Source organism: Euprymna scolopes, chromosome 14 (genome assembly GCF_053919585.1).
Source record: "Euprymna scolopes isolate OS-2025 chromosome 14, ASM5391958v1, whole genome shotgun sequence".
In the NCBI taxonomy this organism is placed as follows: Eukaryota; Metazoa; Mollusca; class Cephalopoda; order Sepiida; family Sepiolidae; genus Euprymna; species Euprymna scolopes.
This window is the reverse complement of record NC_136495.1, coordinates 120913944-120928763: the sequence shown is the minus strand read 5'-3', so window position 1 is coordinate 120928763 and position 14820 is coordinate 120913944. Positions and strand designations below refer to the sequence as shown.

At 36.1% G+C, this 14820-nt stretch overlaps 2 protein-coding genes across 8 annotated transcripts in view; one reads left to right on the top strand and one right to left on the bottom strand.

The window, feature by feature from the left end:
• Positions 1–14820, top strand: part of LOC145293258 (uncharacterized) — a 554756-nt gene that overhangs the window by 41953 nt on the left and 497983 nt on the right. The window lies entirely within an intron of this gene.
• The window catches only part of LOC145293260 (uncharacterized), a 171519-nt gene continuing 157944 nt past the window's right edge, over positions 1246–14820 (bottom strand). Inside the window, exon 2 of the mRNA XM_080139855.1 lies at positions 1246–2276. Coding sequence (XP_079995981.1) covers positions 1374–1817 — 444 coding nt within the window. The 5' untranslated portion in view covers positions 1818–2276 and the 3' untranslated portion in view covers positions 1246–1373. The remainder of the gene's footprint in view (positions 2277–14820) is intronic.

Below are 14820 nucleotides of genomic sequence, written 5' to 3'. Positions count from 1 at the left end.
GAGTTCGCATTTTCTGAGGAAACGGCGGTTCCTAAGTGTGATCCTTCCGGATCCGTTAACCCTGATTCGGTATTGTCGATCTGGTAGGGAACTAATGATTTTGCCCGTTGTGTTCCATCTGCGATTGACTGGATTTTGGATAGCTATGGTGTAACCAGCTTGTAACGGTGGAAGGTTGTGGTTATATTTATTGTATCTTTCTACTATTTTTGCATTGCGGTGGTGGAGCATTTCCTCGCTGTGTTGTGCCGCTGACACCCATTCAGGATGAGACTTGTAGAGGATTGGCTGTGAAGGGATGCAGTTAAGTTTGCCTATGTTATCTTCTGTTGCAGAAAAGGGAGGTTTTTGGGGCGATTTGGCAATTGATCTACACACTTTTTAGACTCGGTGTCTACCTCTTCATGTTCGTCTGCTAAAGGGTTTGGAAAATGTTTGTGCAATATTCCCACATCGATGCAGGCTGCTCTGCTGAAATAAAGCCGTTGTATGCCCTTGCATATGTAGAGGGCTTGTTTAGTTGTTTTCCCTCTGACCACAAACTCAACTGGTAGCCAACCCTGACACATGAGTGTGAAACCTCCAACTGTTCGTATGATCTTTCTTGATTGGACAAGACTAATCTCTGCGAGGCCCATTTTGATTAAATGCTTTGGTCCCCCAAGACAAATGGCGGCACCACTGTCGGGAAAAACCTTTAGCGTTGTACTACGACTCCTAGGGATATTGACAGCTTGTCTGGGATCTGGTTTTGGTGAGAATGGGATTACTGATGCATTTATTTCAGTTAACAGATCACCTTCTGTAGTCATAATGGTGCCTCTCATTTGATCGAATGTGATATGGGCCATGAGTGTATTCATGGGAGCTTCTTGGTCTTCAAAACTTTTTATCACTGCCAGGCGATATTTCTTTGTCCGGCACACTGCTGAGAAATGGTTAAGTTTCCCACAAGTGTTGCACATTTGATTCCATGCCGGACATGTTAAATGGCGGGCACTTGTCCTTGGAGTACCGTGTTGGTGACTACCGCAACCTATGCAGGTTTGACGAGGTTCTTTATCAGCAATGTTATCGTTGTGAGTAGCAGTAGAGCTAGTGCGAATATTGCCCTTGCTAGTCTGTACAGCACTGTTTTTTTGTCTGCGATATATTGACATCTGGACTGTAGCTATGTCTGAGGTATCGGTCATTGCGGTTTGGTCCCGTAGTGCAGACTCAAATGCCTCAGCATGACAAATATTTTGGTTGAGAGTTCTTAGCAACCCGGCTTTTGCCAGCAAATCGGTCTGAAGCGTATCATTCGATATCCCTTTGATAAATTGGTCCTTGATGTAAATGTCGGACAGGTCTTGATTGCAGTTGGGTACAGTCTATGGCCGTGGATCTAAGACGAACAAGGTATTGTTGGGTTCATCTTCATGCTGTGATATAGATGCAAATGTCATCCGATGGACCATAGGATTTGATTTTTGAGTTACCAATGCTTCTGTCATCTTTAGCAGCTTGTCTGGGTTGGTGGTGAAGAACTTAGGGTACGTATTTATGATTGCGTTTTGGACGGATTCATCAGCGCAACTGTATAACTGGATATTAGCCTGAGAAGTTGGCATGTCCGTTATTCTGGTGAATACTTCCCAATCAATCCGAAATTTTCTGAATTGTTGAGGGGTCATTTCGAGATGAAGTTGGGGAGGCCTGGCAGCTGGTGCCTTAGCATAGGTGGTCTGGGTAGCGGGCTCCTTGGCTTGTCGAAGGATAGACAGAGCTTCTCCCATTGTTGTGGTTCCCAATTCTCTTAGCGTGGCTCGATCCATTACTTGAAGGTTTTCTTTCCTCAGTTTTTCCTTCACAAAAGTTGCAGCGTAGCTCTTGGCGGAATCAGCAGCAATGCCTACTTTGAGGAAATAGTCTTCCCAGTCTTCTGTCTCGAATCCTGTTCATAGCGCCATATTGGATTGTGTAGTGGACTTTCGGTCAGCGTTCAAGTTGTGGATAACTTGGCAAAGACTAAAGTTACCTCTCATGAAAGAGGAGAACTATTTATGGCACAATGGGAGATTCCATTGTGCACACATGTGCCAGTCTATTCTTTGGATTATGATTGGCTGAATCACCTGATTGGATATGCTTGTACATAAATACAAGCCCTCAGTCAGCTCAATCTGGTGTCAGTCTTGTGCATAAGCTGGACCCTTGGTAAGTGTTGCTGCTATTATTATTATTATTATTATTATTGTTGTGTGTTATTGACTACTACAGTTCTTTTGATTATTCTACATAAACCACCAATGAAACTAAAATCGATAGATCATCTCAACAAGTATATTTTACGTTTAGGAAAATATTTGCACATTTAACACGTGTGTTTTTACAGTAATCAGAAAAAATATATCTATATAGTTAGGTATTTAGAGATTTATAAAGAATCGGAATCGGGAATTGTATCGAAATTAGGGGAAAAATATTGGAATCGTTCCATCACTAATATATATGTATACATACATTTATTTTACATAGGAGTCATCACTTATCAAGGGCCAAAGGCCACTCGAGGGTAAGGATTAGTGAGTGTACAGTAGCCAATGGGATAATATCGTAGTAATTGTTGGTAGTGGAAATTTGGTAAATTGGATTACTTAAGGGGACGGTTCATCCAGAACTTGTTTTCATTGGATTTGAAGGCAAACGGAAGAGAGTTCCAAAAGTGTGCAGTTCTAAGAAAGAAGCTTTATTTAAAAAGAACTTTGTGTGTGTGAGTTTATTCCCTATGGACTCGAAAACGGTTTGGCCGATTTTTATGAAATTTCACACGAAGGTACTTTATGTGCCTGGTAGTGTTCTTACATAGGTTTTGTATCAGAATATCTTTGATAAGTATCGATAATCAAAATAATCTACTAAAAGAAAGAACAGGCGATTTTGACCAAACTTAACTTTACACAGCCTAACATTACAAGTGCATTTGAGAGGTTTTATTACCACACAAGCTGAAAGGCCCGACATATAAAATTAACAGTAGGTTCTTTGATATGACAGGGACACATTTAAAATGAATGTTTCCGTTTAAAGCACTACTGCACCACGATACTTGACTTTTGTATTTTAAACTTGAGTTCAAGTCATTATCACTGCACAAGCAATAACGCCAGGCATATAAAATCAATAGTAGATTCTTTGATATGACAGGAGCGCATTAGAAACGAATGTTTCTGTTTAGAGCACAGCTGAAGCATGATACTTGACTTTTGCGTTTTAAACTTAACTTCGAGCCATTATATATATACAGTGATGATCATATTTATTGGCACGGTAAAATAAAAGTTAAATTTTGTCTAATAAATTCTAAAAAAGGGATTAAATTAAAGAAAATAACAAAGTATATTATGTATTTTTAACTGGCCTTTCCGATGCAGCAATCGGATTTTAGAAAAAATAAATAACAAAGGAACAACAAACATAATTGCAAAAAACCCTTGTTCAAAATTATTGGCACGGCTTTGTTTTTCTTTTAGTATCAGTATAATATCAATCAATTTCCGGTTTACGTGCTTTCTGAACTTTTTTATAGCCATATTATGCTTGTTTAACGCTAATTCAGTGAATAATTTTTTTCAGATAATTTTTAGATAGCGATTTATTTAAACTATTATAAGTGACTAAATTATAATTTTCAATCGCCATGGTTAAAACTAAGGAACACAGCGAAGACGTCAGGAAGCTTGTTGTAGCATGCCATACCAATGGGGAGGGCTATGATAAGATTTCAAAGAAGCTAAACCTTCCCAAATCCACTGTTAGAGCCATAATAAACAAGTTCAAATCGCAAGGCCACGTTATGAGTTTAGCGGGTAGAGGGAGAAAAAGGATTCTTTCCCCAAGAGATGAACGGAAAATTGTTCAACAAGTAAAACAAAACCCAAGGATCTCTGTTGGGGAGATTGTTGATGAACAGAGCACCTCTGGAGTGAATGTATCTCGACATACAGTTGGTAGAGTTTTGAAGAGAGCTGGTTTAAAAGCATGTCGTCCGAGAAAGACTCCCTTATTGAAGCCTATGCACCTGAAAGCAAGGCTAGCCTTTGCAAAACGTCATATTGATAAAGATGTTGCATTCTGGAAACGTGTTCTATGGACTGACGAAACGAAAATAGAGTTATTTGGCCATAATAAAGTGTCTTATATTTACAGAAAATCTGACGAAGCTTTCCTGCCTAAGAACACCATACCCATAGTGAAGCACGGTGGAGGCAGTTTGATGTTTTGGGGATCCTTTGCTGCCTCTGGACCAGGGCGACTTGTTAAGGTCACAGGTAGCATAAAAAAGGAAGATTATGTTAAAATATTGGATGAAAACCTGAAAGACTCTGCTAAAGAGCTCTCACTTGGTCGTCGTTGGTGGTTCATGCAAGATAATGACCCAAAGCATTCGGCTAAACTGACTAAGAAATGGCTTGAGGACAATCATATTAATGTTTTGGAGTGGCCATCACAAAGCCCAGACCTTAATCCAATTGAAAATTTATGGAGAACATTAAAATTGAGGGTAATGCAAAGGAAGCCTAAGAATCTTATTCAATTGGAGGATTATTGTCAGGAAGAGTGGGCTAAAATTACTACTGAAGAGTGCAACAACTTGGTTGTAAACTATGAAAAGCGACTGAGGAAGGTAATCAAGGCCAAAGGCTATACAATTGATTATTAAATAAATCGTGCCAATAATTTTGAACAAGGGTTTTTTGCAATTATGTTTGTTGTTCCTTTGTTATTTATTTTTTCTAAAATCCGATTGCTGCATCGGAAAGGCCAGTTAAAAATACATAATATACTTTGTTATTTTCTTTAATTTAATCCCTTTTTTAGAATTTATTAGACAAAATTTAACTTTTATTTTACCGTGCCAATAAATATGATCATCACTGTATATAAGAAATAATTTTATAAAATCAACAGTAGATTCTCTACAGTGCAATGTAGACCACAATGTAATGTGGACTAAGTCACAACAAGGGGACATGTGAAGCTTCCTCTCGGTGCACCACGATGGGTCCCCAACTAGAGCAGGCAATAAATCGATTTGATTGAAAAATGGACAATTTTATCGATTTCAATAACAATAAAAATATGGGAGTATGAAACGGTCGTTATTCATCATTCAACGTCAGGTCTCCTTGCTAGTATGATTTAAATGAAGTGTCTTTCCATAAATCTTCCAATCATTATCTCTGTCTGTCTGTTTCTCTGTCTGTTTGTTTGTCTGTCTGTCTCTTGTGAAAATTCAAACTGCAACACCTTGAATATCTCATTCAATTGACTTGTGTAAATGCAGACACAATATAATTGGATGATGGACCATTTTGTTGTATCCAGGTTCCAAAAGCGAAATTACTGCACAATCCCCCTCCCCAGCCGTCCTTCTCTCAAACTGAATACACTTGATGTCATCCTTGTTAACACAAGCAGCTATGTTTGTCGGCCTGTAAAATGTGTTATGGAGGAAATAAGATACTTAATGTTTAACTGCCGTAGGCATGTTATAGGGACAGGGATTCCCACCCACATTAAACTGACCTTGTATCATTTCTTCTTGTCTTTATTGGGAAGTGAGTAAAATACCTACAGGTGCTTATAAATATTTCCATGTCACAAGATGACACGAGTTTCAAAAAATCTATTCAGGATATCCACTATCACTTAGCCGGCATGTACAAGAGACTCGAGGTTAAATCTCACTTTGTAATTTACTTTGTCTTTTTATTGTGCTTAAATTTGTGTTACTCAGAATAAAGCCTTGCTTTTGTTTTTAACAACAAAAAAGTTGCATGATTAAAATTAGATGCATTTTTATATGATTTACAAAATATATTCTTAAACCGTTTGGTTGATGTCTTTTAAATATACCTCAGATACTGCAATCTAAACTATGTGGTTCACTCCTCCCTTTAGAAGACTATGCATACAGTTATATGACTATAATTTCTGTAGGATATAATCCTTAATCTGTATGATGATTAGGGCTATAACAACAGAATATTCTTCTCATTCTTTTGACTCTCAAGTATATATCCGACACAGTTAAACAATCGAGAACACCATCACTCTATATAAAAACAGATAAGATGTCAACAGATACACACCTGAGAGTCAAAACAATGAAAAGAATATGCTGTTGTCATAGACCTAATAATGATACACGAGCACTTCATATTCATATGCCTCCAATCACTTTTTTCACACACACATACAACACAAGCCAATGAGATCATCCGATTAGCGTAAATGGTAATTAGTGATTAATCTAATGTTGCCAAGGTAAACAATTCCAATACTACAGTTTTAAATAAAGAAACGTGTTTTCTTTATTTAAAAATTTCTTTTGTTACTTTCACTGAGTCAAATACGTCAATCAAAAATTAAATTTTCTATTGTTTTTTTTTTTGTTCTTTTTTTTTTTTTTTTTTTTTTTTACAAGGTGGTCCCCACTTATCGAGGCCTGGAAGCCACTCAGGGATAAGGGTTATTGTAAGTACAGTACCTTAGTGTGGAGATTTAATAAAGTGTCTACCCAAGGGGGCGGTTCATCAGGAACTTGTTTACGTTGGACTTGAAGACATCCAGGTTGTAGTCAGGTGGGAAGCAGGCAGACCTAACAGAGTTCCACAGGCGTGCAGTTCTAAGAAAGAAGCTTTGTTCATGGAATCTACGTTTTGATTTAGGCATAGATAAAGAGTGGGGAAAGTTTCTGACAGTGGATTCAGCTAGATGTGTGTTTTTCGTAAAAGATTGGCAAGTGGGTACCAGAGATTGGAGTTCAGACAAGCACCTGCCATGGAAATAACGATAAAACAAAGAAAGGCTTGCAACGTCTCTTCTGTGGGAGAGAGGCTGCAGGGCAGAGAAAAGGGCATCCCCCATTAAGCCACGAAGTCTATTTTGTTTAAGAAAAAGGTGTTTGCTTTATATTTTGCTTTATTAGCTGTAAGCTATACTACACTTTTGTCCAACACTTGTAATTCCCCTTCCTCTACTACAACCATAAACAGCAACTCATTCATTTTTTTTTTTTTTTTTTTTTTAGTTAGTTTTAAACAACTATTACTGGTTAGAAGTGTCAATGGTTCATTTATTTATTATTATTTTTTTTTTTTGTGTATATTGAGAATCCAAAACTAAAAACATCGGATGTTTAGATATCATAATCTATTGTTTCATTTTCCTTCTTGCATAAACTAATTTGCATAGAGTTTGCGTTACTCACGCATGATTGTCAAATACAAAAATGACGTCACCGTTTTAGGCCTTTTTTTTTTCTTCTTTTATTAAGCAAATGAACATGACATCCACACTAGTCAGCTAAGCTACGATCCAGTTAACTACGTTATAGTGTATCGTTTTAGTGGTCTCTTTGTCTTATAAGATTCCAAGACAAGAATTCCCATAGTCTGGCCGAGTATATAACTTCATGCTTTATATATATATATATATATATATATATATATATATATATATATATATATATATATATATATATATATTCATTTTTATACTATGAAAAGGTTAGTAATTGCAATTAAGAATAGGAAATTGGATCAAATGTTTGTAACGTCTTCTTCCTAAGATTAAGGGTGGTGGTGTTTGATCAACACTGCTGGGGAGCCATGATGTAATATACTGTTTTGTTTTTAAATCCCCGAAACAGTGTTTCATGGTAAACAACTGATGATCCCTTGAAAAATAAAAAAATTGGTATTATAGTAAATTCGAGAGAGTTGATGCAGTGATTGCAGGTGATTAAATGACTTACTGACTAGATGGTTTTTTAACGAACGATAAAAAGTAATTTTTTGTATAGTTTTAAAGGTTAAAAACTTCAAAGACTATATATATATATATATATATATAAGGTAGTAGTGTGTGTGTGCGTCTGTGTGTAAAAATTTTCTACAGCTCACATGACCAAACCTGGGATGGTGATAGTTTCCTGCTTAGGGATGGTGGACACCATTTTTCAAGGTTAAGGTCAAAGGTCACGTTCATAGCCTATGTATGTGTACTCTCCTACCGCTCAGACCACTAGGCCGATTACTACAAGCGACATCACCTGGAGAAGGTGCGCTATTCTTTTTATAAGCGACTGTAGGTTAGTCACACCGAGCAATCTTAATTTGAACTTCGAACACTTATTTTGTCTTGACAAACTCCTCCAGAGTGGTGTTTGGTAGGCATTCATGTTCTCTCTATATTATCACTTGAAGTGTGATGTTATAATTGATCTGAATCAATTTTAAACCCTTTTAACAAACGTAAGTGCCTACTGTATTAAGAATCTAGAAGTGGGGGGGGAGGCATTACTCTCTTATTGATCGAATGAAGTTGATTAGTTTTAAAGATAACAAAACGACAGGCATTTTCCTTTCTTTATACATAACCCGGGTATGGCCCATTCTGAAGTATACCGTTAAAATAACAAATCTCTATCTACAAAAATATATCCTACTCCTTGAAGGTGTTAAACTATTGGAAACCAGGATGGTGACAATTTGGGCCGTACCAGGGTTATGTATAAAGAAAGGAAAATGCCTGACAAAAGCAGGGTGGATCTGTAAATTCACCTTTGTCTGTTCGTCCGTCCGCACTTTTCTCAATAACTACGCCTTGGAATTTTTTAAAAAATTTTGCACAAACATTAAACATGATATGAGTACAAAAGTAACAGAACGGATTTTCCGGGAAAACTCCGGTTGCTCCCCTTGGGGTGCCTTTCAGATTAAAATGGCTAACATTGACACTTTTGTGCTTATTAAAAAAAAAAATGAATGTCTTGGATTTTTATAAAACTTTCTGAAAAGTTGTAACTAACTGATTTCTATATAATTTTGTTTGTCTATACTTCGCGATAATTCTTGAGTGTGCCCCAGGGGCTCTTTTAGAGCTAATAAAAACACTCCGTTTTTGGGACTATTTTACCATATTTGTCCAAAATTTTCTGTGTATGTCTATTTAGCAGTTTTGCATAGTGCTGAACACAAATTTAAATATGTTAAGACCTTGAGGACATTTGGGAGTAAATGGGGGTGGGGCAAATGATGAACTTAATCATTTCTTTTTTTTTTTGCATGGTGCAGAACTCAAATTTACATATGTTAAGGCCTAAAACTGCACCGCTTCATTCATTTTCACAAGAATTTGACATCCCCTGAGGACTTTTGGGACTTTTTTATGCCTCGTTCACTGTGCACTCGCGGGGCACCATGCATGCTTCACTTGTTTGTTTACAAAAAGCAGCTCCGAAGATTAAATCTATTCTTGTTCGAGCAACAGAAGATGTGAGGAGACTTAATTCTTTCCTGCAACATCATCAGAAATTTAAATTTACTTTTTGAAGAGTTTTTCACTCCTGCAAATGATATACCACAATTTCTTATGACTCCTTCAGCTTAAGCTTTAAATTTTAGACATTTTTTTTTTCTTTTCATAGAATCGAAATCATGTATTGTAATGAACTTTGATCAAATTTAGAATAATGATTCTAGACATAAGGTTTATTATTATTATTATTATTATTATATCTTGATTTTAATCTTAATAAGGGAACATAAAAATGATAAAGCTTTTTAGTGAATTAATTTTACCCATACTGAGACTGTGATTTTTCTAGGATATAAGAAGTATGGGTACTTATGCACCTATGTTACCGTGTTGAAATAATAATGTTATTTAGAAAGCCATTCTTAACATGAGGAGGAGGGTGTTTTGTAGTTATTCTGTACTTTAAGCTAACAAATTAATAAAAAAAAGATATCGTAAAACTTTGATTTAACATGAAAATACTATTTTTTTAAAATAACGCGGTAACATAAGTGCATAAGTATGTTCGTCTTATATGAATACGAAAGCATGTCAGCACTAAATAATGTTTAACACTGTGAAGCAGGAAATTAACTGTTAGTAATCGTTGCTCAGCTATATGACCAATTCAGCTCAACTTATTAAACTGAAAAAGGAAGCCTAGAAATTGGGTTCATAAGAAGGCTGGAATAGTCTATTATGTTCAGATGGGCAAGTCTATTCTCTGGATACTCATTGGCTGCTATTTCATGAGTAAACAATCTATCATGGAGTTCTCATGCCGGTAAGTGTCAATTTGATTCTGCAGACATATCATTTACCTACCTCCTACTGCAAGATGATATGACACAAGGTCAGACAGTGGGATTTGGTGGACCAGCACATTAGAGGTAGCACATTGGGATTTGGTGGACCAGCACATTAGAGGTAGCACATTGAACCCGCAAAATGCCTGGGTAGCCTTGTTAGCATTCCCGGTTTGGAGTGCTTCAGGTAGTTAGCAATAAACTAACTCCACCCTAAAAACAGGGGAGGCAAAGCCTAGGAGTATATGCCTTCTAGGATTACCCAGAACCATATCTCGGCTCCACAGAAGAAAGGCCACTGCTTAAGGACTGATTGTTGAGAATGACTCCTCGACGTGTTAAGAATGGTGTTTCTGACTTTCACTGTGGATTGTGCAAAAAATACAGTTCTAACATAGAGCACTTATTCATCTCCATGTGCAATACTTTTTTTTTAAATTTTCTTGTCGATTTGTTCAAGCTGAGGATGGGGCATTCTACAAGATGCCAAAACATTCACCCGCTAACTCAGATATTTCAGCCAAGAGATCTTAAGAATCTGAACACCAAGTATGTCTGTTAGTGTGTTTATGTTAGTGTTTGGACAATTAATTAGAATCTGAAAATTTGGAGTTTTTTGGGTATCGGAATTGGAAAAATTCGTGCCTTTTTTTTTTTTTTTTTTTCTGATACCCAAAACGATTCTTTTAGTTGTTGTTGTTGCTTTTGTTTAAAACTTAATTTTTCATTACTGGTATTAACGATAAAATGCTAACTATCGATTTTTAACTACGAGTAAAACTAAAATCTATAGGTCACTACACCTGACAAGAGTATTTTTAAATTTGCAAAAATGTAGACACATATTGCATAGATTTTTTTTTTTTTTTTTTTACAAAGGAGTCACCACATTATCAAGGCCCAGAGGCCACTCGAGGATAAGGGTTAATAAGTGTACAGTGGTCAATGGGACAATGACTTAGTAATTGTTAGTAGTGTAAATTTGGTAAATTTGATTACTTAAGGGGAACAGCTCATCAAGAACTTGTTTACATTGGACTTGAAGACGACCATATTATAGCCAATCGGAAAGCAGGCAAATGGAAGAGAGTGCACAGGTGTGCAGATTTTTATGATAATTCGAAAATGTAAAAAAAAAAAAAAAATCTTTAATTAAATATTTAGTGATTTTTTTTTTCTTTTTTTTTTTTTTTTTTTTTTTTTAATCGAAATCGGTAATTATATCGGAATTGGGGAACAATTTTGGAATTGCCCCATCACTAGTTTATAGAAATAGGATATAATCAACATTGATTTTAGTGAATGAGGGTATAACTAAAATACGATTAAATTAAATAAATTTCGATAAATTCATAGTGTTAACCCCCCTCCCCATGCACACACACACACACACACACACACACACGTTAGGTACACCTGGCGTTTCTTTGGAATCGATGGAAACTCTTGTGCCTTCATCCGCTTCCAATCCGTTACTTTCTCTATTCGTATTTTTAAATTTCTATAATTTCTAAAGTTATGAATAAAAACAAAAGTAAAATATATTTCCTTTCTATGCATGTCAAGCGCCAATGAAACACCACAGTAATATTATTGTATCTCGTTCCCTTTTGATCAAAATTAAATAGACGCAGCCAAGTATCTTGATGTATATAGTTATGACAATCTATCTTAAAAACCCAGAAGAAATTTATAAATAACTGCAACACTGTATATAGACAGGGCTCTACATTGCGAGTGAAACACTCGCATTTGCGAGTGATTTTTTCAAAGTGGTGATTAGAAATAATGGAACACTTATCTTTTGGCGATTGCATTTCTTTCACTGACAATCTTCCAAAGCTTACTACGGAGTGGAAAATATCTTTTCAACCTTTTTTTTGTTTTTTATAATAAAACGAACAAAGTTTAATTATTTAAACAATAAGAGTTTAATAGAACAATATGCTTTTTTTTTTTTAACGAAAGTTGTTTAAAAAAATATCTATCGACACAAAATTTGTTGTATATTTAGTTAAACTTATTTAAAAAAAAATCTTTGATGTACATACTCGCCACAGAACAAAAATGTCATATTCTAAAAATCATGTGGGTTTGGCTAGTAACTTTTCTATTTGGCTAGTAAACGAAAATATTTAGTTGTCAAAGCAAAGGTCAACTAAAATAAATTTGTCCGTATAGCCCTGATAGATATATGCATGGAAAAGGTTATATTTATTTAGAACAGAAGCAACCCCATCAAAACATCGTTTCATGATACTTCATGTCGGCTTCATTGATTAAAATTTGTTTAAACAAACGTTTGCTGGCCCAACAAAATATATGTGGATGTGATGATCAAAACAATGACTGAAAATATTTGATATTATGTGCTTTGTGTACATGCCAGTTTCTTCTGATGTTTAATGTCTCTTTTTTTTTTTTTTTTTTTTTTTTGATATATAATCGTAATCAGTTGAACAAAACTCATAAACACTATTAAATAGAGAAATAGTCAACCACCTCAGCAGAAACAACCTTCTTAGTGACACACAATATGGTTTCCGCTCTGCAAGATCTACCGCAGATGTGCTGACGGTTATATCCCACAGGATTAGTGAATCTCTTGACAAAGGCTTCCTTTCTAGGGCAATTGCTCTTGACATATCAAAGGCCTTTGACAAAGTATGGCATAAGGGTCTACTTCATAAGATTTCCAGCTACGGTATAACAGGAAATGTTTTCTCAATCATTAAATCATTTCTCTCTGATAGGCTCATAAGAGTAGTGGTAGATGGACAAAAATCGGAGGCCTGCAATATAAATGCTGGAGTCCCTCAGGGGTCAATCCTCGGCCCAACTCTCTTCCTGATCTACATCAATGACCTCCCTAAACACATACTTAAATCATTCGTTGACATCTATGCTGATGACACGACCATCTACGGCAACACATCAAAGGCTGTAAATGACGAAGTTCTCTCGGATTCTCTCTCCTCTGATCTCGAGCGCGTGGTTCAGTGGGGGAAGATGTGGTTAGTTACCTTTAATGCATCTAAAACCAAACTCCTATCCTTACATCATCAACGCTCTGATCCCCAGCTGGCATCAATTGTGATGGATGGCTCTCGTCTGGGTGAGGCCCCGTGTTTTGACAAGCTTCTGGGTTTGACCTTTACTCCTGATCTGAAATGGAACACGTACATCAAGTCTGTTGCCAAGGTCGCAGGAAAGATGGTGGGATCCTTCTACCGCTCCAGAAGATATCTCACTACTGATTCAATTCTCTATCTATATAAAAGCCAAGTACGTCCAAGGATGGAATACTGTTGCCATATCTGGGCAGGAGCTGCCAAAAACAGCCTATCATGCCTTGACAGAGTACAAAATAGACTTTGTGGTTTAGTGGGGGATGCCCTTTTCTCTACCCTGCAACCCCTCTCCCACAGAAGAGACGTTGCGAGCCTATCCTTGTTTTATCGTTATTTTCATGGCAGGTGCTCGTCTGAACTCCAATCCCTGGTCCCCCCTCGCCAAACTTTCACGAAAATCACCCGTCTAGCTGAATCCACTGTGAAAAATTTCCCCCACTCTATATCTGTGCCTAAATCAAAACGCGGATTTCATGAGCAAAGCTTCTTTCTTAGAACTGCACGCCTGTGGAACTCTGTTCCGTCTGCCTGCTTCCCTTCGGACTACAACTTGGATTTCTTCAAGTCTAATGTTAACAAATTCCTAATGAACCGCCCCCCTAATTAAACACTTCATAAAATCTCACTAACGTGATGTACTTGCAATAACCCTTATCCCTGAGTGGCTTCCGGGCCTTGATAAGTGGTGATCACTGTGTAAGAAAAAAAAAAAATAAGAAAGACACACAAGTGTGTGAAATATATACGAAAAAAATGAAAGAGAAAAAAAAACCCCTAAAATTGTGGTACTCATATGGTCTCCCTGTTTATAGTCTCGTTTTTTCTTACTCGTATGTTCCTATTCCAAATTCGTAGGCACGGGCCAGCATCGGTGGATTTTTATTTTTTTATTTTTTTTAATTTTTTTTTTACCAAAACGGTCATAAACAATGTTTTTTTTTTGTTTTTTTTACCTATTTCATACTGATATAAATTATTGCATAATAAAAAAATATATATATATATATATATATATATATATATATATATATATATATATATATATATGTGTGAACAAATGATTAATAAAACATGTTAAAAAAACATCTTGAAAAAGAGTTAAAAACATATTTAATTTTAAAAAGGAAGCACAAGATAAGTGGATAGTTCTTAATCCGCGGAGTTTCAAAGAAATACTCTCCTTCTCATCAAAGGGCAGGAATTAACAAAATGCGGGATCGGATTTTGCATGTAAAAGTATTTAATGAAACCACAAGTAAGTCACAGATCTTACTTGGTTCAAAAAAAGGGGTGAGGTAAGTGGAATAGGAGGTAAAAGAAAAAAATGATCAAAAGATTTCACATGAATGGATAGTCCGGTGAAGGGTAAAAAATCCAAGAATGGTAAAATCCAAACACGGTCGAATTAAAAACTTCCAATCCAACAGGTAAGTTCCAAAGGAATCGCGTAACTGGAAGATATATATATATATATATATATATATATATATATACACACACACTTCTAAACTGTCTTTGCACTTCAATAGTGTTTT